The 23,436-nt window shown below is 44.3% G+C and overlaps 1 protein-coding gene across 1 annotated transcript in view; it reads right to left on the reverse strand.

Moving 5' to 3' along the window:
- LOC135912727 (nuclear pore membrane glycoprotein 210-like) overlaps nucleotides 1-23,436 on the reverse strand; it is a 58,517-nt gene that overhangs the window by 26,796 nt on the left and 8,285 nt on the right. Inside the window, exons 5-16 of the mRNA XM_065445250.2 lie at nucleotides 22,130-22,416; nucleotides 19,449-19,568; nucleotides 18,377-18,439; nucleotides 16,372-16,478; nucleotides 14,728-14,868; nucleotides 13,181-13,598; nucleotides 10,021-10,113; nucleotides 8,919-9,061; nucleotides 8,131-8,242; nucleotides 7,241-7,303; nucleotides 4,652-4,698; nucleotides 3,904-3,977 (exon numbers count right to left, since the gene is read on the reverse strand). Of these exons, the coding sequence (XP_065301322.1) occupies nucleotides 3,904-3,977; nucleotides 4,652-4,698; nucleotides 7,241-7,303; nucleotides 8,131-8,242; nucleotides 8,919-9,061; nucleotides 10,021-10,113; nucleotides 13,181-13,598; nucleotides 14,728-14,868; nucleotides 16,372-16,478; nucleotides 18,377-18,439; nucleotides 19,449-19,568; nucleotides 22,130-22,416 (1,668 nt within the window). The remainder of the gene's footprint in view (nucleotides 1-3,903; nucleotides 3,978-4,651; nucleotides 4,699-7,240; nucleotides 7,304-8,130; nucleotides 8,243-8,918; nucleotides 9,062-10,020; nucleotides 10,114-13,180; nucleotides 13,599-14,727; nucleotides 14,869-16,371; nucleotides 16,479-18,376; nucleotides 18,440-19,448; nucleotides 19,569-22,129; nucleotides 22,417-23,436) is intronic.

The raw sequence follows: 23,436 nt of genomic DNA on the forward strand, positions 1-23,436 counted from the left end.
GAACACCACAGGCACTCAGTCATAGAAGCAGGGGTGGAACATAACTGTAAAGTGCACAACCCAAACAGCGCCGTGAAAATACAGGACGAGTCCCACTACTGAGAAAAGGGAATCTGTTCTTTTAATGAGGTAACTTCCCACATTGCCAGACCATGATGACAGGCACAGATAATCTGTAGTCGTGATTAATTCAGACAGATAAAACAATTTTCACTAACCTGCCTTACCTTTGGTCCACTCTGAGATCGCTTAGGTAATTCAAACTTGGCCTTCAAGAAATTCCAACTCTTTGCTTCCCAGTTCAGTGTTGTACAGTTGAACCTTGGCATAATGAATTAACTGAACATAACTAAGTAAATCTAAAATGTTTCTCAACGATACACTGGTAGCGACGTCACCTTCAAGTTCTCGTACCAGCTCCCCGTGACGTCATGAAGTTTGATGGCATCTCAGGTAGCACTGTTCAATTTTCACTGGTAAAGAAGGGCTGCATTTTATTCTAAAGGAGCCACTGACTGAACTTAGCAAAAACTACAACTGCACCACAATAACTCAAAGAGGAGAAAATATCTTGAAATCAACGACGTCACAATGACATACTTGCGCTGAGTTTCGGCGCAAAGTTCAACAAATGTAACTTGGGCCTTCACTTGAGGCCGGGCACCCTAACCACTGCACTGTCGCTCAGCGTTGGTGCCTAGCAACTTGTGCCAGGTTTTGTAGCACATTATGCAGAGAGAGTGGTGGCATATGTGCATGTGTTGCGGATGACCCAGCAGGCAGTGGAAGGGGACTAGTGAATCGTAAAGAATGAAAAATGGAATGAAGGGATCGATCCTCAGCCCATTCCTTTTTCTAATATACATTAACGACCTCCGAACAGACGTATCATCCACAATACGTCTATTTGCCGATGACTGCGTTATTTACCATCGTGTCACTGCTAACACTGACCAATCCATTCTGCAAAATGACCTAAATTCTATTGACAAGTGGTGCTCACGCTGGATGATGGAACTAAATGTCTCCAAATGCAAGTTAATGCATGTATCACGTGAACGCTCTATATCCAAATTTCTATACTCTTCGGGCTCTGTGAATTTATCTGAAGTTGACAGTTACCGCTACTTTGGCGTTATCATCACTAACAAACTAAATTGGTCAAACCACATTCTACAAATAACAGTCAATGACTCAAGATCCCTTAATTATATATTAAAAGATCCCTAACCTTGTCTCCTCCGTCAATTCGTAAACTAGCATGTGAAATTTTCATCCGTACCAAATTAGAATATGCATCTACAATTTCGAATCCGCATCAGAAGTACTTGATTGACACTTCAGAAGCTACTCAAAATCGTGCCTCCCATTTTATCTGATCGAATTATGACGACACTATCAGCGTTACTAACTTGAAGTTATCTATTGGTCTACCCCTTTTAGCATCAAGACGTATAATTTTGCAACTCTGCCTATTCCATAAATTGTACTATAACTTTCCTGACCTTCGTTCCTCGCTTTTAATTCCACCCATGCGCTCATCACATCGTCTATTCAATTATTTATGTATCCAACATCTTCATGGTTCTACAAATGCTTTTAACAAATCCTTCCTTCACGTTGCAATAGAACAATGGAACTCGCTCCCGGAAACCTTTGTTGTAGAGCGAAACCCTTCAAAATTTCGAGAGTTATTAACCTCCCATATTTGCAACTAATTATGCAAAAACCTGTTCTTTTTAGTGTCTTTTCAGTTGTTGCCTTTTTTTGCTTTGTACATGACCATTCCTTCAATGTTTGTATTGTGGTTTTGCCCTCCCCCCCTTATGTAATACCCCACATGGGGCCCTTAAGGGAATAATAAATGATGATGAATGATGAATGGACAAATGTATATAGCAAACCCATTTTATAAAGCCAGTTTCTGAACTTTTACATACTGTCGCAGTAAGTCCGTTACAATATCACACGGCGGGTTACAATATAAACAAGGCTGCAAGCTCTATTCCTACCTTTGAACATACAGAAAAACCTCGTTAATTCGACTCCCTTAATTCGGAAAATTGATAATTCGGGCTCATCCTCTGTCCCAGCAGGCGCATGCATTATTTAATGCAATCAAACTGTCATTAATTCGGACACACTTGGACGCACATCGGTTAATTTGGACAACTCTAGCAGCTTGGCGAGTGCTGCAAATGTGCGAGGCAAAAGAGCTAAAACAGCACTACCGTCTAACTGAAACGAAGCAGCAGAGTCCACATCACCATAGTCATCTACGGAAATTGAACCTGAATGACAGCAATGCTAGAACGCTTCGTGCCTATTTGTGCCTTTAAAGCCTCTATTCTTGTGTTTACCGCCGCACATAACACCATGTTGGCCACGTTCCTTCAAAACTGCGTAGTCACAGTCCATGACTGCATCGATAGCAGCTGCGGTATCGTCTGCAGTCGTTGCGGCAAATTGTAGCTTCGTTTTGACGCAGTGCAAAGCTATTGAGGGTTAAGAGCACCGGCTACATTGTGATGAACGGACGGTCTGTTGGCAATCAGCCCACTGGTGAAAAAATAATCTGGATGTATGCATTGTAGTGAAAAGCATCTCAATTGAAGGCGCTTGCTGTGGGCGTGCTGCGAAGGAAATCGCGTGGCCATCGCCCCTGCAAGCCAATCAGCCATGAGATAAACTGCAGCTTCTGCACTGCTTTTGAACAAAATAGAAACAGGATTTACTCATTCATTCCCTAAATAAAGGCGTGTTGACGTAGAAAGCATATGTTTGTTCTTGATACTCTCGATAATTAGGATATTTGGCTAATTCTTACTTTCTTTTTTTGGTCCTGTGAAATTCAAATTAACGAGGTTTTACAGTACAAAAAATGCCACAAATCTTTTGGCTTCGTAATGTGCTCTAGAAATAAGCTTCTAGTACTTCTCCCACAACATTCTCTTATCTAACCAAATACATGGATCAAATTTGTTATTGCCCTCTTGCAACCTGCCACATGGCTTTACTAGCATCAGCTGGTAAACCTGCACTGTCATACCTGCCAACCTGCGAACTTTACAATTAATACATATCAAGTGCACATGACAAAGGGGTGGAGAGGTCCATGACACGTACTTTTTAAATCTTTGTCTTGAACACATGCCTTTGGTTAGATATATACCCACTTTATTAATGATGATTTATCTATAAATGCAGCCCAGAAACAGAAGATAACTTGGCACAGCAGAGGCTGACAGGTAATGTTTCTTAGATCACAGTGACTTATTGACTTTGCTGCAGCCCATTTCACCTGCTTCAGGAACTTGTCTGAATAAGCGTGCTCAAAGCTAGCACCGCTTCGGCATAGGGCAGCAGAGGTACCATTGCAATCTGTTTATAGCTAGCATATTTGTTTTGCAATGGCGTGCCACCCCATCTTTCAAAACGAGATTCTTTGCACACAGAATTTCTTCTATAAAATCTTAAAATAAAATCAAGAACACGGCCAAATTCGTAAACATTACGAAAAATTCTAGGAGTCTGCAGGTGTGGACTGTTGTGTCCCGATTAATTGTTGCAAAGCCTTGTGTGGCTAATTTCAAGCTATGACAGGGAAGCTCAAGGTGACGATTATTTACTTATTATGATTTATTAAACAGAGGGACTTAACATGCAAAAGGTGCACAGTACGCTATGATAGATGATGTTGTGGAGGGCTATGAATTAATTTTGACCCTCTGGGGTTCTTTAACCTGCACGTAGAGCACAGTACACAAGTGTTCTTGCATCTGCCGCCACGAGTCAAACAGCAACCTTGTGCTAAGCAGCCCACCTCCATAACCACTGAGCCACTTTGGCGGTTTGCGATATGACAATGACTTATGGACAGCAAAACTACAAAGCAGCTCTTGCCTGATGGAATTCTGGCTGGTGGCTGGGCGTAGCAAGGTGGCCGACGCATTGTTGCCCACTATGAGCTTCAGGTCCTGCACCATTAAAAAAACAAAAATCCAGGGCACAAGCCGTTCTCAATTTAGAGGTGATATGCAGCACAAACAACATAGAGCACGGCCAAATGTAAATAAATAAAAAAAGATAACAATAGTATGACACTTTCAACCAATATATACATATAAGAAAAGCTAGAAAACACTTAATCTGCATCTAAACTACAATTTAGGAATCCAAGGGGGCTTAAAAGATGTGTACATAGAACACATATGACTGGACGAACATCAACTTCCAATCTGAGTTTTATTCGAAATATAATCACTAAGTACAGCCAACTGTTGAATACTCACAGTGAAAATGCTGTAAAAGCAAACAAAACATATATGCAAAATAAACTATGATACAGCATGTTACAAAAGGCATACACTCAGAGGTTTACGTAGGAAGAGCAGTTCGTTTTCAAGGAGGAATGCAGACTACATGCCGATACAAGCACGGTGGTAGAAAATTCCAGAAATGCCAAGTTCCCCAGCAATTCAAGCATTTCTTTTTTTTTCTACATCTTCATTCTTAGTGCTAGACACCTTGTCTCATGTCTGAGCAATGATTAGCTGGAAGAAAGAGCTGCCTGAATTTGCAATATTTTCCTCCTGTCTTTGTTTGCACTGCATATTGTCATTCTCCCTTTCCCCTGCCGTAATCCACTCACCGTTTCACCGAGTCCCCGACACAGCACCCGAAAGACGTGTAGGTCTTCTGCGAAGGAAGAAGAATGCTTGCATGAGAACCTCCCTTTTGCCAGCCCCATACATCAGATAACTACACTAAGCAGGTGACCCTCATAACCCAAATAATCAAATGAGCCTTCACCTAAAGGTGCCCAAAACAAGCAGAATGTTCAAATCTAAGGTTCGTACTGAAAGTATAGCTTGTTATATCTTACACGTATGTTGTAAGTTGCATGTTACATCTTAATACATATTTTGGAGAGATGGCTGAATTCATCTGAAAATATTCATTTATGGGATTTAACACACACAAAAAAAAAACTCTGGGGTTAAAAGGACTCTGTAGTGGAAGGTTGTGGTTATTTTATTGCACACTCAAAGCTCGGAGCACAAGATTTCAAAGTGCTGAGAAATAATGGACAAAAACTGTTCATCATCGCTGATCAAAATCCTATTTTTGCGTTAAGCAGTGACAATGGATTTTGTGCTGCTTATGTAGCCTGCGAAAAGTCAGTCCTAAACAAAGTGCGGCACTCATGGTGAACCTGAAATTTGATTATACAAAACGACTCGTAGATATGAGAATGTGCATCCACATCTGCCACCTACTGAACTTTAAAATTCAAAGAAAAAGAAAAAAAAAAGAAGCTCAGACTCAATACGAGGAGGGAGGAATGGCATGCACTTTTTTTAAAGCTTGCTCTGAGTGCACACATTTTCTGGGATACATACGCGCTTTATTAACAATCATTTACCTTTAGACGTAGCTCAGAAGCAGCAGCAAACCTGGATCGGCAGAGAACTGACACATTGTTTTAGATCAGCGACTTTTTTTTTTTATTTTGCTGTTGCTCATAGAATTGCTCATAGCAGGCACCCCTTCGCTGTGCTTTCCTCATCAGGAGACTTCCAGGGGGGTATAGTCATAGACAAAGGAGCAAAACATTTTGCCAACAGATTTGCCCATAAGAACGCAAAATTGTAAAATCCTCAAACAAGCACAAATTCGTACTTAACAAAAATTCGCACTTCACAAAAATTCGAGACAGCTGGCGGTTATGTACAGGGTCGTCCACTCGTAGGAGGAACGTGCAAGCTTGCGGAGCCCCACATGCAGCTGCTGGACGAACTCCTGGTACATGCATGCTGAAAGCACAAGGCAAAGGCATAATGCCATGCCAAGATGGCATGGCACCATGTAAGCTGTCTTACAGTGTGTTCGCTATTGGAGGCTATGTAGTCTCGAGTTTCAGTGACCTATTGGAGCGAGAAGCACATGAAGCCTTTGCTTGCCACTGCCAGTACTTTTCCTGATAGCACCGTCCCAGTCTGGACGACGTTATCAGCTGCGGGGGCGGAGTACACGCAAAAGCGTGGCTGGCTTCGCTTAATTTGTACCGCCGAGAACATATCGTCGGCATACGTGGCATGAAACCGTATCATCCGTCACTGACTCCCAAATTTATCAAAATGAATTTTCTCGTTCAAGTTTGCTTTTCTTTAGATTACCCGATAACTCGGAAAATTCTGCAGCCCCTTTGTGGAAGAAAAATTGATCAGCAACCGTACTTATTTGCATAAAAGGTCAAATTTCAATAGAACAGAATTTCTACATAACGAAACAAATTGCCAATTTTACCGACTTCGTTATATTGAGGTTCAACTGTACTTGTTTGCCAATTCAAGAAGTTTGTTGTGCCGCGTGCCATAATACACTCAGCATTTTACGAAAGTTTACATAAAAGACAGGCGTTCGGGCACCGCGATTCAAGCAAAGCTACATTGCCAGTATCAGGCAAAGCCTTGCGTACGCTGGCCGAGTAGCAGACGACATGCTGTAGATGCTGCCTCTGGTTCTCAAAGCGCCTGCGCAAGTATTTCTTCTGGCAGCCGCACGTGGCGCACCGCGGAGCGTGGCTTTGAGCTCGAGTGTTTCCCTTAAGAGCGGATGACCCTGCACATCAAATTGAATATTCTTATTTTTTTTTTCAACTGAAAAACGTCAGAAGCCAGCAATCTCGAAACCACCCTAATACTGCATCCACCCATCCTGCATTGGTCAACAACCACAAGAACTGCTACTAAGTTAAGCTGCATTAGTAAATCGCACTCTTCTCAATAGTAAAATAGCCACCTTTACTGTGCAGTGCCAATCTGCAGAATCATGCTTGCACTTCTTTAACACAGAGATGGATGCAAATTACTTCATTATAAGAATGCTACTTTCACAATGAATATCAGACATAACAAAGGTATTTAAGTGTTGGATGTGACTTCATTATAGTGAGGTGGGTCTGTATAGAATGACATAGGGATGTATGGAGCCAGAAATAAGAAAGTTGAGACAAATCCACATACAGCCCCATCCTTACCACATTAGTTCAACTACCATGCCAGCCCTGCATGCAGACACAGTAGCGCTACATTTGTTGTAGCAATTTTGGTATTAAAATGTATGGGTTCACTTGCTTGCCTTAAGCAACACAGCTAGGGTTTACGCAACAGAATTTGCGCACCCCTTCCCTTCACACAATACCATTTTCGCATGCCACCACAGAAAGATTACTCACTGTTTTTGTGGAAAGGATCCATGAGGCGCATGATGGTCACTGGGTCAGCAGCGCTCGGTGACACTGCGTGATATGAGAGCACAATCATTAGCGATCACCCATATGTTTGATGGAGCACGGCTACGCTGTACCCATGAGTGCACAAGTTTTCAGAAATGATGCTTCACTTTCAGTTTGATTACAAAAGATCGTTTAAAAGATAAGTTGTATTTAATGTGCTAAGCTATTAGCAACAGGTCCCGTCGTATGATTTTGGCATTCAGGAGAATTGCTTGCACAGCAGGATTAACTAGAGAAGTGTTTAGTCAAGGCATGGGTCACCATCCAGTTTGCAAATGCTAGGGAGTTACTTGAGAAATGCAGAATGCCCACCATGCAATGGACTGTACGGAGGGAGGGCATGTGATTTACAGACAGAAATAAAATGGCGTCCAAAAGGGGTGCCAATGGTCAATGGAGCATCCAATGGAACAGTGGAGTGTAAATAAATTTTCACTCTGTGAAGATAAAAGTTTGCTGGCTTCATGTTTCTTCAGATTTGTTCGGGCTTCAGAATTCTTCCTTGAACTGCAAATTACTGTTCTATGCACCCCTTCACCATGGGGAAGGATGATGGTCGGCCACTATGGCTATCGTGTTGTCCAAATTGGATCAGTATTTGTTTCCTTGATAAAAGGACCACATATGTTGACAAGCTGAGAAAGCATTCTAGGCTAAATCCCGCACTGAGCCATTAGTATCTGGATGCGAGAAAAAGCTCGACATATACCGTCCACGTAAGGATTGCATCTATTCATGTAGTCATGTTATGCACTGTTCAGCACGGAAAATGCAGATTTTTTAAAGTCGTGTGGAGGTGTAGCAGTTAGACAAAAGCTGCAGCCACTTACATTGCACGCGGTGGCCTGTAGGCAGCAAGGGCCAGGGCCGGGGGCCCCCCTCAAAGGCCACCTCCTTGTAGGACCCATAGGCAACTGCAACACTCTTCACTGGGTGCACAGCCTGCATGGGAGGACAGCAAATCATATGCTTAAAACAAAACATGGGGAAGTCAAAGATTGATGGCTGCTTTCATGACAGGTTCAGAGCCCTTATGAAGCACTTTTTGCTGCTCCTGTCAAAACGACTGCTTACGTGGCAGATCAAAAACTGCTGCCAGGTCAAGGACATGGCACACAGCACTCGAGACTGCACGAAATCCAGCTCGGTGGACTGTAACTCCAGAATACTCAGCAAGTTTTGTGAGGCACTTTTGCTGGCACTTTTCATGATAGGGTCGTGCTACTGCAGGCAACACTATCAGTCGTAGAGGCAAACTGGACGTGAGAAGTGTGGCTGGCTTCGCTGAGGCGATGCTGGTGGGGGCCGAATTAACCGAAGTGACATGCATTCAAACGAAACAAGTTTGCCTTCCGTAGCAATGGGTGCTTTTGTTGCTGGGACTTTCCAGTGGGTTCGGATTAAGTGAAAAGCCTAATTAACAGAGGTCATATTAATGGGATTCGACTGTATCTTGCCGGTTGGAATTGATGTACCCAAAGGGCACTAAATGCCATTTTTGCAAGTCTGCACTACGGTGCTGCTGTTTCCTTTTCTGGGATGCACTCTTTCAATTCACATCCTTTATTGTCAACAGTGCAATGAACTGTGTTAGAGCCTCGAGGCCACCGATACTGACCTGCAGGGGCTCGTAGCAGCCAAGCAGCAAGGTGGATTGCAATGTGCCGTAGCTCAGTTTCAGGCGCGCGTGCCCAGCGGCCTGGCACTGCACCCGAACACTCGTGCAGCCACGCCCTACAGGTGGACCTCCTCGCACCACGTCTGCACCACCAAACGAGCACAACAGTCAGCATCTGGCGAGACGACTTCCTACAATACTACTGTGACAAACACCCGGCACCGTTGTGTGTTGAAGAAAAGTCGTGGAGGTAAATCAGAAACAATTACCAAGAGAGCGCCCCAAAAAAACAAATTGAAAAGATGCAATTTTTACTAAAAGTACCTAGAGGAAAAATAAAGGAATCTAAAATTAAAAAAAAAATATGTGCCTTGCTCCTGGCTTGCAACGTCTGTAAGATAGACTGTTCCAAGAAAAAATTAAACAGATTTGATGGCTTCAATTTTATCCATATTGATGCCCATACTGCATGGGCAAGCCAAGGCTTCACAGGTGTGACAAAGGGTTTGCACCTATGGTGCAGGGAGCATTTGTTTTTTGACCCCTTGCAGCTAGCGCTTGGTTTCTTCATTTTTGCTTTCTTTAGGCTCTTGAAGCAATGACTGTCCGATTTGAGAACATTCACTAACCTTCTTTTGCTGAATTATTGTGCCTGATCAGCTTCCCTCTGTAAGCAAGTTGGCCTAATCATGTACCTTGCACTGATGCTGGAACCTCTGCATGCATTCTGCAGTATATTATAGTACAGAATAATGACATATGCACAGACTGTGTTCGCACAGTAAGACATCAAACCTGTCTAGACACTGCCAAAATCCATGATATTAGGGTAAACCAGTAAAATAAATTCAGGGCAGCATTGCCACCTCTCTTCTGTTTTTGAATCTTCTCTGGTTTACCAAGCTCGCTCTCGCGGTAAGAGCGACCAATTGCCTAGTGAATAAGTGAAACTTACTAATATTCTTCTTCATTGTCCGTTAAGCATACTAAGAAAACTGCACACAGCAAAGAGGAGCAAAGAGAAGCAATGCAAGCAATGCAAACAGCTGGTGCCTCACTCCTAACCAAACGAATGAAACCACGGGTGCCAGCGGCAGCCTACCTGGCACAGGTTTGAGAACTCCCTTGTCCAGAACTTCAATGGCGAGTGGCACCTGGCTGCAGTTGTCGAACAGCCTCAGCTTTTGGTTCTCGGCTGCATTGAAAATGGTCACGCGGGCAATGTCGTACAGGAAGCAGGGTCATGACCAACCGACCTTACACTACTACTTCACGGCCTGGTGCAGGCAGGGGTCTCAAACATGCAGCCAATGCGCAACGTGCAGTCTGCAGGCCTAAAGGAGTGCATCGCTGCATGGTGAACATCGCAGACAAAAGAACAAAAAAGGCAAACCTTTGTGCTGCCTGTCTGCGCTGTTCACCGAGCTAATTACAAGCCAGCAAGCTCAATTTCGTACTCTCAAACATGTTACTGGTCCTGTTCAAACTTGCAAATAGGAACTAACAAGCTGAAATGTTCGAGTCTGCAAGTTTAAATGTTTAAACCTGCAAATCTGTAGAACAGTCGGCAGTGATCCGCATGGCCAGGCCCGTGATTGTTCATCTCCCTTCCTCACTAATTCGTTCTGACCTCAGCTATCTCTAGCTCAACTTGCCCAAACATGCCAATGTGCAGTCAGCAGGCTATGTGCCATGTACAAAGCCTAACGCCTGGCACGAGCTTTAGGTCAAGCATAGGAGTCATAATTCCACAGATGGCCCAACCAACTCCTCACACTCCCCTTCTTCTAACTTTTCTAAGCATCCCACAACTCCTATTCTTCTGAGCACAAAAAAGGGGCTCATGACTGGCTACGTGCCATGTACAAAATCGCATTCTAAATGCAACTATGATACATTCACGGCCTAGCACATTACAGATTCAAAAGCATGCTGTTCCTCTCACTGATGCAATGGTAGCATGAGTAGACTTCCACTTCCATGTCAGTGAATGAGGCACAGCCTTGTACAGCTAAAGCGAATAATGTGGTCAGCAGTTTGTTCTGCCCTTGTCCTGATACGCTTTCTTGGTTGTTTGATTTTCACTGATACTGTTTTCGTAATGCCTCCCTTATTGATTGCACTGAATGGTGCCTGTAAGATATGTTAAATTAAACACAAATACAGTCAAATGCCTTTACACCGAAGTGCTTGGACCTTCAAAATCCGTTGTTATACAGGTCCCTTCATTGCAAAGATTACACATTGTACCACTCACAATGGACCAAACTTAGCACGTCAAAATACAAGAAAATGTTTATTTAACATGTATTCAAGAGCGATTTAGTGAAATAAATTGCAATTTTTTGTGCACGCTACGTTTGACAAAATTTGCTACTGCAACTGACTTTAGTGCACCGAGGTTCATGGCGTGTTTCACGGCAGACTATGGCAGCGATGAAAGGTCAACGCTGAAGATCGTCAGATGCTGCTATTGCATCCTTTGCCATAAAAATTCTCGGTTCATTTTCAAGCTCTTTACCACTGCTGCTTCCATAGGCACTCGAGTCTTCTTTCACCCTAGATAGCTTTAAAGATTTAGAGTAACTGAATTTGGATAGTTGGTATTGCTTCACAATTCAAAAAACAAAAACAAGGGGGAGACACGAAACAACAGGACTGTTCCTTCCTCCTCATACTGAGTATTAACTGACATTTTTTTTAATGCCAAAAAGAGTTTTATAAAGACACCAAACTTCTTGCGCAGGCTCGCCGTAATTACACACCATCACCTCACTATACAACAAAACACACCTGCATCAAAATAGATATTGGAATGATGGCATGCATTTATGGCAAGTATGCATGAGAAACTTGGCTTTTCTATAAAACACTTGCTTCCTATAAAGAAAAGAAACGTCAGTTGACAGTCGGCACTTGGTCCTGTCATTTCGTGTCTCTCCATCTTCGTTGTTTGCACTGTAGTAATTATGTTTTAAAGATGTCATTGGTCGTCAGTTGTGATTACGCCATCACGTCGTCATAACTACGGTGCCATCAGCTGTTGCACCCACAGCTGTGTTACAACAAGAAACGTGCGAGTTGAGCAATTCCTGGAGCAGTGTAGCAGGACTTTACAACCGCTGACATCAGTACATTCATCAAGTGCATCGTTAGCGCTGCCATTAGTGCCACCGAGCAGAGCACAGCTCAGGGGTAACACTGCTGCATGGAATTCGTTGTAAAGCAACAGATCAGGCATCAAGCTATCTAAGTTGATTCGTTGTAGTGGTCTTCGTTGTACAGCTGTGCACAATGTGTATGAAGGGTGAGAATTCGGCCGGAACATAATCAACCCTTCATTAACAGGTCACTTCATTGAGAAGGTGTTCATTGTAAGAACCTCAGACTATGCAAGAAAACCTCGTTCATACATTTTGGAAAAAAAAAAACCTCCGGAAAAGATGTAGTACTAACCGTGAGAACGTACAAGCCAAAGTGACAAAAAGATTCCACAGACTCAAATGTTGTTGACATCTATGTAATACGAAGCATCGCGCAAATCGTTGCAGCATGAGACACAGACATGCCAAGCCGATTGGAGCTCGAGCAGCCCCCAGGCGTACGTTGTCATTTTCTTTTTGCCTATTGTTTCAACACAGTGGCAGGAAACCAAAATGAAATTGAACAGGTGGGCAAGGCTGGAATATGATGCCAGCAGAGTGATACAAATCCATTAGAGAATACAATGTCACCAGAGCTACCTTCGTAGTGCATTTGAGTTATCACCTATCGCGTACAGTACGCATCCAACGGCACTACGCCAGATGCACTGTAAAACATAGGTGGAGATGCTTACTGTAATAGGGTTGGCGGCGCTAGCTGTGAATGCGACATGCAATGACCCGCGAGGAGATTCGCTGGCACTGGACAAGGAAACTGAGTGCATGCCGCCATATCCGTGTGACACAGCTGGATGAGTACTGCGGGAAGCTGCAGTGATGGGTACCTACTGCTCTTGATCACATGTGCCTCACGTCTTTTCTTGTTCACGTGGGATCTAGCAGCTGGAAAATGTATCATACGATCGCAATTTGGTGATGTACAAAACCGGTGCCGAACTATTGTTTTCTGAAAAGGTACTGACTGGTAAAAAAGAAGCAAAGCTGTATTGGGTTGTTTTCTCGCGTTCAGGTTGGCAAACGTTAGCGCCTGTAAATCGTACAAAACTGGGTCGTACCAACCAGGTTCTACAATAAACGAATAAATAAGTTCACACTCACGATCACGACCATGCATAGCAATGGCCACCTTCAGGTCGCCGGCGGGTAGCTCCGCCTCGAGCGCAGGAGCACCATGGGCCTCCAGCTCGACGACAGGGACGATTAATATCCGCACAGTAGCAGGGGTGAAGTGGCTGTCGCGTGCCACAAGGTGTACCTGGCCAGGACCTCCCCGAGTTATCACTGTGGCCGATGGTCCCAAAGCGGAACCCTCGATGGTGGCCCATGCTGGTGCTTCTTGGTCGAGCTGCCATCGCACGGGAGCTCCGGTGCCTTCGTAGGCGTGTGCTTCTACAGTGTACACTGGCTGCTCCTCGGGCTCCCAGAGCAGCCAAACTTCGTCGGGTTGTACTACCAGCCGGTCTTGGATGGACACTGACTGCTCTCCCGATGCCGTGGCTGGTGACAGCGACCCGTCCTGGGAGTCAGAATTATAAGGTTAACCCTTTGAGGGTCGAATTTTTTCCGCGATAACTGTGGCCCTGGGGCCAATTTTTCAAATTTCAGTAATGGGAGATGATTGGAAATTTATGAATACAGCAAAAATTTATTGCAAGCAATATTTTGGTCTGAGAAATGCTTTACTTGCACCAATAGTACACACGCAAATGCTGTACAGTAAGAGATTGAGAAGAATGGCTAGTAAAATTAATGGCTATTGAGGTGTTGTCACAAAAACACATTTCACCAGAAGAAACTTATCAGAAATGAGTAGGAGAAATAAACAACCGCATGTGGCCATACCAAAATCACAACTGCAGACACCCCAGTGTATAGGAATATACGAACAGCAACTGACAGGGGAACAGCAACTCAAGGCAAAGAAGAAAACATTCATTGTGCTAGTGGAAACGTAATATTGGCGGTAGTAAAAAGCCATACCATCGCCTTCATGCAAGCCTTAAAGGTAGCAGACGACGCCCGCACAACCATGCGATCAAGCACTTGGAGGTAAACAAGCGCGAGTTGAGCGCAGAAGTGAGGAGAAACCCAATTTCAAATGACTATAGGCGACTCTATAAAGATGGCAGCACCTCTTAACAACCAGTGGTGCCGAATATGGCTGAAATATCAAACATGAGATTGGCACCGTAAATGAACGTCGAAATTCCTGAAAGGGGTAAACATCCCAAAGCAATATACGAGCTATGAAGGACACCATAGTAAGAGGGCTCCGGATTAATTTTGACCACCTCGTATTCTTTAATGTGCAGAGACACCTTGGATTCATTCGGAACTAGAGCTTTTTATTACACGCCCAGTGCATGTTAGACAAGCAATTTTTGAATTCCACCCTCATCAGAACGTGGCTGCCATGACTGGGATCGAAGTCGTGATCTCAAGCTCTACAATGCAACGCGCTAGCCACTGAGCTCCAGTGGCGGGTCGTGGTGAGCAGCAGGGTGCCATCGTTATCGAGTAGCAGCAGCAGGTTCAAGTTTGGAACCAAAGCACCAATTTCTGTGGGTATGCCAGCAGCATTACAAAATTTCAGAGAGAAAATAAGGCACCCTGTTCAAGTTCCTCTTCCGCCCTGCACAACTCACCGGTAGCCGGCAACCCACCAGCTCTGCCCGAATCACGGTGCGGCCGGACAGAAGGGTGCGCACGAAGTGAAGTGTGCCGTTTTCCGTGGAGTCTTCCACCTTGAAATAGTCTGGCGAGAAATGCACATCTACATTGAGACCCTGCGAGAAAAGCAAAAAGAAAGATGTTTCAGTGATTACAATCGAAACTGGCGACAGGTCAAGAATGACAGGACAAATGCCCTTCGGAGGAAGCCGGTATTCATCGGCAAGATAATCCCTGTTGCCCGTCTGTCCCATCACAGAATGAGCAGACATGCGTTCGCATCTGTTTGTCGCACCCCAGCCAATCATCGTTCCTCATTTGTGTGGTGTTGGGCACACTTTCACAGCTGTCATGCAACTGCAGCACTCCCTGCTGGGTGACGACCGCACCACATTCAGGACGAGCAGCTTGTCATCTGGTATCGTGCCATTCACAAGTGTATATGCACGTAGGCTACTCAGCACTTAAATTGTGCTGTCATCTGGCCAATTTTCCAGCAGCAGAGCTGGTTCTTCCCTCGCAGTGCCGGCTGCCAGTTTTTCAGTCCTGCCCAACTCGGCACATAACAAGCTGCACCACAAATGTGCTGAACCTGAATGCGAAGTTTCCCAGTGGAACGAAACTAAAACCAGAACGAAAAACATTTCGTTCCGACACCCCGGTTCATAGCACATTCCCATTAAACCTTTACTGACGGCCTGTATAAATACCCCCAGACATTTTATTTCTACCTGAATATGCAAAACACATTGAGAATAAGCACGATCAACGAAAATCAAGATGTCTTGCAGAAACTTTTTCTGAAATATGGGGGAGCCACCAGGCAGAGAACTGGAAGTAGGTTTCACCCCAAGCCACCTACAGCTTCACTTGAAATTTGTAGACAGCTCTCATCAGGTCTAACTCATAGGTGCACATTTAATTTGTGTGTCACATGTGTGACGCCACTGCAGCCGGAGATCTTGCACTGGTCTGTCTCCTCTGGCCATGATCTCGAAAGAAAGCGAGCTGCGTGCCAAACTTCTTCCTTGTGCTGTGTTCCTGCTCTAGAGCAACAAATAATGCCTGCTGCCTGTCCTTCAACATTGGCTGAAGACATTCAGCCATAAACCATGTACTCAATACCAAAACTCAGCAAGAAAAAACACTTCTTCTGGTACGTGTGTTGCCAGCAGGCAACACTCGTCAATAAAGGGTTGAACATTAAACATAATTTTTCCTATGGTTTTTCTGGCTTCGTTGTCTGACTCTTGTATTGCTGCAACCAAAAAGAAAGAAAAAAATCAGGCCCTTTGGATCTCTTTATTCTCATTCATCAAATGAGAATAAGGAGATCAAAGCAGAGATGTACACTTTACATCGGTTTTAATGTTTGTTCAAATGTTTTTCCAATGTTCCAAGGCTAACTTTTTTCTTTCAATGCTTTGCCGTGAAAGCGAGACAGCCTACTTTGTAGCATTAATCTCCTCTTGGCGCTCCTTCTAAATAAAACACCTCCGTAGACTAGTCAAGCTACAGACTAAAAAAAAGAAAGTTAAGTTCTGCCATTTTATGTGCCAAAACTACGATATGATTATCGGGCACAGTAGAGCCAGCAGGGACCAGTTGTGGCAGCCTACCTCACTGGCATGGATCTGATGATGCTGCTCATCAAAAAGCTGCACCTGCACCCAGTACCAGGCATGACGCTCAAGCATCCAGGCATCTCCTGGGGTCACAGAGAAGCCTGCAAAGTATAGTACAGGTGTGTGGAGGGTAAGAGGTGCTTGCAACGTCCTGGATGGGCCAACTGTTGCCCAACATTGAGTACAACAAGGTGCAGCTTGCAACACAAGCTTGCGTGGTTTTAATGGTTGCCGTCTGCAGTGTTTTAATTTCAAGCCTGTTCACCCCAAACTAAAGAGAAATGCCTAACAGTTCAATATTTGCGCCACAAACACGACAGACTAATACAAAAGGAACCACTTTGTTAAGTTGTTTACTGTAAGCCTCACCTTAAGGTGGGCCCTAGTGGAAGGGGCATTTGGAAATGCAACTTGCAAAGAAGCTTACAGTAATGAAACATGTAGTATACATGCAACCCAATGCACTACACGGCAGTAGTACAGCTATAACTGCTTTTGATATAAACTAACTTTCTAGTGCTTTCCAAGAATATTTTGTTGAATCTATTCAGAAGTATCTTCAAAAACCAAATGCTGAAGAAAGAATGGAGTCAAATGCACATGCCACGGCGATGATGCTGCGAGCCTGCATTCATATTGTACTACATAATCTATTGCAGCCCCTAGTCCGGCAATAAATAGTTTTAGTTTAACGTTACCCTAAAAGCGAGGCAAGTGGCATTACCATTCTGCAAACAAACTTTGCGGAAAGGGAGTTTTGGCATAGAGTGACAGCATTGTTTACCCCTCGGAAATGCTATTCAATTACGCTAACTTTTGCATACATGGTGCACATTAGTGATATTTATCTATTCCCCTAGCATTGTATGTGCATGCATGCAAAAATCCTAAGAAACAGTGCATTGACAGCCAGGAGCGTGCCACATTTGTACTTTCCATGCCTGCCGATCCACGACAAAATCAGTACAAGCCTCCCATCCATGGCCTCCAAGATCACCCCTCTTGGAGGCCCTGTGTTGTCGCACCTAGCTCTCAACCTCACCGATAGGTGGCACTACCATCCAAGAAGTTTCTCTTGTTAGGCTTAGAAGCGTTCAAAATGAGAAGCAATCTAAAAACTTCACAAAATTATCCATAATACTTTGTCGTTAAAGCGGCCTGCTACTATGCGGAAGGCATTCTAGACTAAATTGCACAAGCAAATTGAATTCTACACCAATGATCATTCAAAGCGGGCGGCCAGGACCACCGCTATGTTTCCAAGCTACTTATGGGAACTACACAGAGCCGGTAACGTTAAATCTCAAAAATGGCGTGCATACTCTATGCGTTATGGGTCGTTTCGCGTTCTGTGCACGCACATTATGATCCCGCTATTTTGCTAAGCTCACTATTATGCTAAACACACTAAACTGTGCAATGTCATTCCAAGCCGCACTGGCTGTTTGCACTATTTCTTTACTAATTACATGCATACTATGGCCCATCTACTCTGACATGCGGTTCTTTCATGCCTCCTCTATGTCACATGCACTTAGTTTTTGCTATAAATTTCTTTTTGCAATCATTTGTTTTTCATCCACTGTGTGCCTTGTGATGCCTGACCACTACGCATGTGCAAGCTGTGTTAGATTGTATATATATTCACACATTTCATTACAATCTTATTGAAAGCCAGCGCTTCTTCTTGTCTCATTCACCCTCTGCTTGCACTGTTCACTTCAATATGAATCACCGACATGCATAATCATTTATTATGTTACCTAAAGAACACTACACAAGGTTTTTTTTTTTACATTCTGTCTTCATTGAAATGCGGCCATGATGGCCTGCAATCACACATGCAACCTCATGCTCAGCAGTATGCTACAGTCGCCAAGTCATCATGGCCCCGCTGCTAAAAACAATAGGCTTCACGACACAAACGCCCCAGTGGCATCAATGCTATTTCTTGTTTCTAAAACTGCCCATTTTGACAGGAACAAGCAAGTTTCCTCACGCAAGTAGCTTGGTTTGACGACGTGCACCTCAGCAGACGGCTGACGGCCATCCACGGACAGGTCTGGAAGCTGCTGTTAAGGAGCCACGACTGGCCGAGAAAGTTGTGGAAGGTCGGAGGAAGGGGTGAGGAGATACAACTTGCCAGATAAAACTGTCAGCTGCTTGAAACAGCGCTAACAAGCAATTTCCTTTTTACTAGACATAGAGGAAATTTGCACTACACGAAGGCTGACATCTGCGGTCAAGACAACATAATAGTGTTGAGGCGCAGGAAATTGACCCAGCTACTTCAAATAAATAACGAAATATCTTTCTCAAAGAAAAACAAGCAGAAATGAGATCACTGCAGCCCTGCGCATGGCACACGAAGAACTATCTGCACCACACAGAGTTACCATATCTACACGAGTATGACACGGGATTTATTTCTAAATTCATGGTCTCAGAACGTGCCTCATGGTGTATTTGGGTTTATAACACGAATATACCACAGCTTTTTCTTTTTTTTTTTCTTGATGAGATAAATATGTCAGCACTCGCCCTTTCGCATTAATTTGCAACAGCACTTCGCAGCAGCGATGTACAATGCCCTCCGGCCATCCGCTATTTAGCATTGTTTCCTGTTTCTATTGTAATAATTCCAGCATAATATTTTTTATAATGATATTTATATGTTTCTAAGAGACCGATGATCAGTGCGGGCCAAGATGCTTCATGTGTAGAAAGGAAAACCTCACAAAAAGTGCCGTGAACGGCACCTTTTGTGAGGAGACAAAAAGGGAGACAAAAAGTGGCGTGAATGATTCAAGACCCCATATCTTCTTAGAAAGAGGCAGTGGAAACAACAACAACAACAACGGAATGAACATCAACCGCAGAAAGCTATGGCGGACAATCACCCGAGTCGGTCCAGGGAGCGGTCGGGCAGCACCGAATCGCACAAGGGTCAACATGGACCAACAGCCCCGGCAGCAGACGCCACGACAGGAGCCGCTCTAGCTCATTCCCGAGGAGGGTGCTCTAGCTCATTCCCAAAGAAGAGAGTGCAGCATTTTAGCAGCGAAGGATACGTGCATTGGTCAGCAGCAGCTGTGTTTGACCCAGTCTTTGGGCCAACACGCACAGACCTGTAAGTCGTGCTACCCGGCTGTCCTCGATACGTTGGGTGTATCGGTCCGATGGGGCCACAGCTGCAAACATGCACACATGTTCCATTCATTATTACAGCAGGCACAGCAACGATCGACTCAAAAATAGGTCATTTCAATGTCACATTTATTGCAAAAAACATAATTCTTTTTTTTTTATGCTAATGTTATGTGCACATTCTTTTACTTTGTCTTTATGTCAGTAGCTTTTTCACTGGATTACCACTGTTATCCAGTTATCACTCACTACAACACACACCTACTGTATGCAATATTTCTTGAACGCTATCGCTCATTCTAGCGAACGAGACTTGTTCAATCAGATTGCGCGCAATGTGAATAGTGTTGTACCTTCTCGAACATATGCAAGCACCAGTAATTATACTCTTGAAAGTATGGTGATGCATAGGTACATAGTGGATCAACTTGGCCTGTGAGTTCAGATTCGACAATTGACGGCTGGTCTCGTCAGTATCGTTGTGGTTTAAGTATTTCTCGACTTTCAGGGTGCAAGTTCACTAAATAAAGTGGAACAAACCTCTTTACTATGTACCCTGCGGGAACGCAGCGTAAGTACACACTAAACGGCAGTACAGTGGAAACCCATTGATACATTCCTCGCTGTTGCATTTTCCTGGCTGCTACACTGCGCTCTTGCTGTTCCAACCTAAATCCCACTGACTACCAGGTGTTATGTTCCCATTTGATATGTTATCATTCTGTAATGGTCCCACATCTGACATTGCGTTTGAGCACAGTGGTCACATAAATTTAGTGGTGCAGAAAGAAATTTGCTCTCTCATGTTACCAGTGACCAGTACATTGCAAGAAGTAACCGGTATGGTGTAACAAGCGGCTGGTGCTTTGCAACAAGCGACCCATATGTTGCAACAAGTGACAAGTATGTTGCAACAAGCCTGGGGCTGCAAAAAGCATCAGGAGAAAATGTGCACAGAGCAGCTGGCAGAGCACCTGAAAAAAGTGTGCATCTGCTAAAACCCACCGGGAACATCCCACATTGCGGCAAATCTGCCAAGCGCCTGGTTACATTTATTTTAGGGCCTGGAAGGGTCTCATTTGCACTGCATAATCGACGGTTCTCTTTAGTTAGCTTCATAGCAACAGAGCTATGTTATGCGGTGAAGGATTCACGAAACATTGCAGTGAAGCATACTAAAATTGGGAAGGCGCCACTGTCAAGGAACATTGTACGTGACCCTTAGGTATACGCATGCATGCGCCATCCCTGGTCACAGTAAGAGCGCCAAGACATCTAATAATTGTGTTGGTACAGAGCTGTTTCTGATGTTACTGTGGTGATACGTGCCCTTCCTCATTGTTAGGTTTTCCCAGCTGTTACAGCTTTTCTGCAGTCCCCTGAAAAATATATCAACTAGTTCTACTGTACACCACTAACAGGAAACTGCAATTGCACAACAAATAGTGATCATGGTATACACTAACTAGACTCTACACACCACTACACCTTCAGTGATCAGCATATCAGGCTCTATGAAGACATTGTCAGGGACTCGTTATAACTAAATTTTAACCTTTATACAGTCTATGCTCATTACAACAGACCCGCGTACAACAGACTTTCAGATCTAACGGACCATACTTCAACTTTAGTTTGCTCTATCTATATTATTAATGCAACGAAGTTCGTTTTTAACGGGCCACACCACAAGGGACTATCGGCTACAGCAGACAAAATTATCGACAATTTTTGTCAAAATCTGGCGTATAAAACGGACTTTTGCCGTGTCTACACGGGCTGACAACTGACTTCATAGGGTCAGCCAACGATCGCGATAGGGAGGAAGGAGAGGCGGAAGCGCTCAGTCTTCTTTTCACGTGCGAGACATGAAGGAGGGGAGGGAGGGGGGTTCTACTCCGGCGGCTGCTGCTTACGGCGTGGCCACGCGGGCGTAATATCTTGGAAGCAATCTGCAATGTGGACAAAGTGCACCCAGTGGCGGTAGCTTCATATAGGCTGTGCTTTCGATGTTCACGGTGACGTGAGAGACAGCACGAAGGTCAATTCGCTCGCTGTTGCTACTGCGCTTCTTCACTCTTAACGTTTTGACAGCAACTTTCCGCGGTCATCGAGAGAGATGTGTTTATGTTTACCTGCGCACATGTGACACCGTGCTCATTAATTTAGTTATTAAGCGAATGTTTACAACTTAATAGGACCGATAAAACTACTATCCTTACTTCACGTAACTGTCTACTAATTTGCTATCGCAATCGATGCTTCGCCTCTTGAGTAAAACTGTTACTCTTCTTTTTTTTCGTTCTCTCTTAACTTTGGACGTTTGTCACTCACTCTTTGCAATAACTTTGTTACACATTATGACCAAAGTTTCATAAGTGAGGTGTTTCGGATATTATGGACTTTGGATGAAAGGGGCCCTTTTTGTTGGATTGTCAAGGTTCGTTATAACGAGAGTCGACTGTACTTATATGTTTTGAATGTTTTGAAGCCTACTTCTTGTACCAAGTAGGCTTAACCGTAAAGGGTTACATTCTCAACTCATAGTTCTGGCAGTGGTTGGTTTTTCATCGTAGCCATAACATAAAACTATTTTGGCACTGACGGCTTGGTGGGCGCCCCTGCATGAGTCGCTGCAGCCGGAAGCAGGCCTGGCAGCCAGGGAGCAGGTACACAGCCAAGGGGTCGAGCTGCACGCTGTCCACCACCCGGAGCTCAAGATCTTGGGTTGCCAAGTGCTTGTATGCTGTGTGCAGGGGGCGCACTGACAGTCGTGCAGTGCCCGCTGCCCTGCCCTCCAGCAGCACCGCCCAGCCACGGTAGCCCCTCGACTCCCACAAGAGAAGTCCGGGGCTCGGCAGTTCGTATGGCCACTCGGACACGGGCACAAACCTGAATGAAGTGAAACTCTCATCACTACAAGATTCCCGTCAATAGATGACTGAACATGTAGTGAACACGTGTGATAAAGTTGCATTTAGATTCCTAGCAGCAGACTAGTTAAATTATGGGGTTTTACGTGCTAAAACCACTTTCTGATTATGAGGCACGCCGTAGTGGGGTACTCCAGAAATTTGGACCACCTGGGGTTCTTTAACATGCACCTAAATCTAAGTACAGGGGTGTTCTCACATTTCGCCCCCATCGAAATAAGGCCGTCGTGGCTGGGATTCGATCCCGCGACCTCGTGCTCAGCAGCCGAACACCATAGCCACTAAGCAATCACGGCGGGTAGCAGTAGACTAGTTGACATATATAATGCAAGATGTATGGAACATTTCAAAGTTAATCGCATGCATCAGAAAAAGTGAGTAGTGAATATGACCTAAAATAAAGGAAAGGAGGTCATAATAAGTAATATATGAAAATTAGCTGCTGTTTTAATTCTGTGAGTAGACTTGTCCCCTGGGCTGTGCAAACACTTGAAATTCTTGACATACCATGCACATTGTGGCATACACCACACTCACCAAATATCAATGGTCATTCCATTGTATGGGATAAAGGGTGTAGTGACAATGGAAATGAAAGCGAAACTGACACCAAAAGCACATTCAGTGAACAAAGTAAGGGAGTTATGGTCCCAAATCAATGCATCAGCTATGAGATTCCATTACGGCAAGGTGCCCAGACCAAATTAGAACCCCTAGGATTCTTTAACGTGCTGTCCTGCCTCCACCAGAACACAAGTACCATGGCTGGCATTCAAACCCATATCCTTGCGCACAGCAGCAGAACACCATATCCACTGAGCTAATATGGCTGGTATAACACAAACAACTAAGAAAGAAAGTTGCCTTAGTTGATACGCTGAATATGGCACAGAACGAACAGAAGGTCGTAAAGAATTCAACAGGGCACAGCACTAATTGCGGGCTAAAAAGAATGAATGCACAACAGACTTAGTAATGC

Source organism: Dermacentor albipictus, chromosome 9 (genome assembly GCF_038994185.2).
Source record: "Dermacentor albipictus isolate Rhodes 1998 colony chromosome 9, USDA_Dalb.pri_finalv2, whole genome shotgun sequence".
Classification (NCBI taxonomy): Eukaryota; Metazoa; Arthropoda; class Arachnida; order Ixodida; family Ixodidae; genus Dermacentor; species Dermacentor albipictus.